Here is a 3,240-nt window from a genome sequence, read left to right as displayed (position 1 = left end):
TGAGAAAAACCCTAGCATTTAAAAGTTGAAAATCGTCCCTATAACCAAAATCCAGTTTTTGTTCTTGGACTGGGGGGTTGACTTTTTATCCTTTTGGAATTTGATTTTTAAACTATTTTTATTGGATTCAAATAGGGGGTATTTGCTTATTTATGAATAATATCTTAAGTAAATGAAAACATTTACTTGAATGATATTTGGCATAAATAAGTGCCGAAACAGAAGGCGACATGCAGTGCAACAAGGCGGCTGTCGCCTAGGCCCCAGGCAAACCGCCTGGACGCCAAGGCGACGCCTTGACAACTATGGTTTCACCAATTAAAGAGGGAAAACTCCTAAAAATCCTAGATTTGTTATTTTTTTTGCCAAATCACCCACATTTCCTGATGAAATAAAGTGTTGGGGACTACTACAACACATCTACAGCAACAATTTGCCACATTTGAGTGAGATTTGTATATGATTCAAACTTAGAGGTGTATACCCTTTTTTTCCCAAAGGCTCCAAGCCTTCCTACAACTCTATGTGCTACTGACGCAGAGTTGGAGGAACGGTTCCGTAGAGGTGTTTTAACCTTGGTTGTACATTTTTACTTCTTAATGAAGCATCATCATCTTATTTTCCTTCTTGTAATGAGTCTAGAAGCCCGTCTTTGTTTCCCTTAGTTTATTCAGATATTGGGGTCCTTATCATGTCAAAAATAGGTTAGGTTTTTCTTATTTTGTCACTTTTGTAGATGATCATTCTTGTTTAACATAGATGTATCTATTGAAAGATTATTTACAATTTCTATTTGTTTCTAAGGAATTTAATAATGAAATAAAAACTCAGTTTGATGATCCATTCAAAAAAAAATTATCGGATAATGCTCGAGTACACCCAGACTGAAACTTCATATTTTTGATTAAATATGCCTTTTTATTTGGTGATTTGCATGAGGAAGGGTATATGGAGCAACCTCCTAGGTATGTATCTCAGGGGGAGAATGCTGGCAAAGTGTGCTGAACTTTGGAAGGAATGAAACGGTCAGCTCTCCACCTTTTGGTCATCAATTCTCCAGCTCTCCACCTTTTGGTCATCAATTCTCATCATCAAGGAAAAAGGAATTTCTTTTTCTTCCCATATTCCATTAGACAGGACATATAAAGCCTGTGACTATAAGCTGCAAGCCATTTTGATGAGGAAGAAGGTCAACAAACGTTTGCTCATAAGACAAAGCTACCATGCCCCTCAGTTCACATGCAAAAGTTGTTCTACTGAACTGAGAGGTTAGAGTCAACAGATCTATTAGCTTGTGTCACTGAGAGAGATTTCAGAGCTCCAATATATGCAAGAAACTTTGTTTTATTAAGAAAAATTAAATAGTTTACATAACACGTTGAAGATTACTTAATCAATATAAAGATGAAGTAAATATTTGGATGACACTTCAATGATAAATGAAAAAAAAAGCACGAGGAAGATGTCGCTTTAATGTTCTTATGTTTTCTGATTCTTAAGATATAAAAGTAATATGAGCAAGAACTATTAAAACAACCAAGTGATTCCTCTTCATAATAAGCTCTACCACTATTAGAAGGTCAGATAAGCATGGTATCTTACCAGATCTTTTGGTAATGGAGGATGTTGTTGCAGGCCCAACAGATGTTGATGTTCTTCCAACTTTCTTGCATTTCAAGAGGATGGAGACCATGCCAAGGCATACCAAGAAGAGCACAAATGCAGATAAAGCTATAATGGCAATCGTTCTAGTATTCATCTTTTGACTCTTGCCACGAAAATCTGCCATGATAGGGTTTTCATGGTCTCCACTTCCAACGGGACCGAGGGAGTCCTCCAATGGTGGTGAAGAGGGAAGCCCTGACAGTGACATTTTCAGAGACTACACCAGCACACACCCAAAGGAGAAGCAAAAAATGTTAAGAGAGTCAAGGTTATTACCAGGATATTTGATGTATATCACTTCATAATCACCAAAAAGAGTTGCATTAATTGTCACTTTCTTATGCCAAAATCTCTCATATGTTAGCATAGCAGTCGTACTATCAAACTTCTCTCCTAGTGGGACCAAGTTAATGTCTACCACTGTTTTGCCTTGATCTTGAATATCAGCACTAGCACCCATTATCTTTACTTGACTTTGTTTCAGATATGTACCTGCTGCAACCTCAATCTCTAGCTCATCAACAAGCGGAAAGAATTCATATAGACTTACACCTACATGAAGTTCAACTTTCATAGGTAATACACAGCCACAAGGTGAACCAATGGGAGTTGAAGTAAGCGGCTCCACACATGTGATTTGATCACAACCTGCCAAACATTGCAATGCCGAACCATTCCTAAATCAATGACATATAGACACCCATGACAATAAAATAGTAAAACTTAGACAGGTAAAGAATTTAAACAACATTTTCCAACATTGACCACCTGATACAGGAGCTGGGGATGGTGAGACAGCATGAGGTCTCTTCCAATGATGATGATGACGATGAGGCCTCAATGATGGAGTACTATTAGGACTGGTAACAGGGCCTGAAAGGGATTGGATTAATCATTAATGAACAACCAAAACACAAGGGTATGGAGTAAAGGTTATGATCACTCATCAAATACCTCCAGATGTTGAAGAAGGAGCAGGCAAAGATGATTGTCCTAAAGAGCGTTCAACCCTCCATAGTTGGGGTGGTTTTGATAAAGAAAATGCCAGATTTGAAGGCAATGATCTTGCTGCAAAAAGAAATCCAGAAACCTCAGATATTGTCCACAACAGTAGCTTTCAGATTTTTATGCATATTTATCAGAAAAAGCTAGAACACCTTGAATGGATATTACTGTTGTTGTATGTGAGGAATATCGCCCTTGGAAAAACCAGAATGAGCCCGAGTTGTCAGATGAATATTCCCTTCCTGTAAAAAAAATATTACCAAAAAATGCCACAAACAAAAATCAGGATTAATACCATGAAAAAGAACAATGGAAAGGACTGCACATGGTGCATACAAGCAGTTAATAGTCAAGAGAAATATATTAAAAAAAAAAAAAAAACCTATACTATATATCCAAACAGGAGATGATTTGAAATCCTTGACCAGAATGGTACAAAGGAACGATTTCTGATACTTGCTTATGTTTTTTTGTTTCATTTATTTTATTTTTTTAATTTTATCATTATTAGAGTGGGCGGGACCATCCACAGTCTCTTTTTCTTTTCTTTTTCCTTTTTTTTTTTTTTTT

General features: G+C 36.8%; 1 protein-coding gene across 2 annotated transcripts in view; it reads right to left on the bottom strand.

The window, feature by feature from the left end:
- Positions 1–1,480: 1,480 nt before the first annotated feature.
- Positions 1,481–3,240, bottom strand: part of LOC122091047 (receptor-like serine/threonine-protein kinase ALE2) — an 8,306-nt gene continuing 6,546 nt past the window's right edge. The window contains exons 2-6 of one of the 2 annotated variants that reach the window (XM_042660858.1): positions 2,823–2,912; positions 2,620–2,733; positions 2,431–2,538; positions 1,942–2,313; positions 1,481–1,860 (exon numbers count right to left, since the gene is read on the bottom strand). In XM_042660858.1, coding sequence (XP_042516792.1) covers positions 1,496–1,860; positions 1,942–2,313; positions 2,431–2,538; positions 2,620–2,733; positions 2,823–2,912 — 1,049 coding nt within the window. In that variant the 3' untranslated portion in view covers positions 1,481–1,495. The remainder of the gene's footprint in view (positions 1,861–1,941; positions 2,314–2,430; positions 2,539–2,619; positions 2,734–2,822; positions 2,913–3,240) is intronic. The other variant, XM_042660859.1, reaches the window with a different exon arrangement.

The sequence above is a fragment of the Macadamia integrifolia genome, chromosome 10 (genome assembly GCF_013358625.1).
Source record: "Macadamia integrifolia cultivar HAES 741 chromosome 10, SCU_Mint_v3, whole genome shotgun sequence".
Lineage (NCBI taxonomy): Eukaryota > Viridiplantae > Streptophyta > Magnoliopsida > Proteales > Proteaceae > Macadamia > Macadamia integrifolia.
Note: the sequence above shows the minus strand (reverse complement) of the source record. Positions and strands in the feature narration are given on the sequence as shown.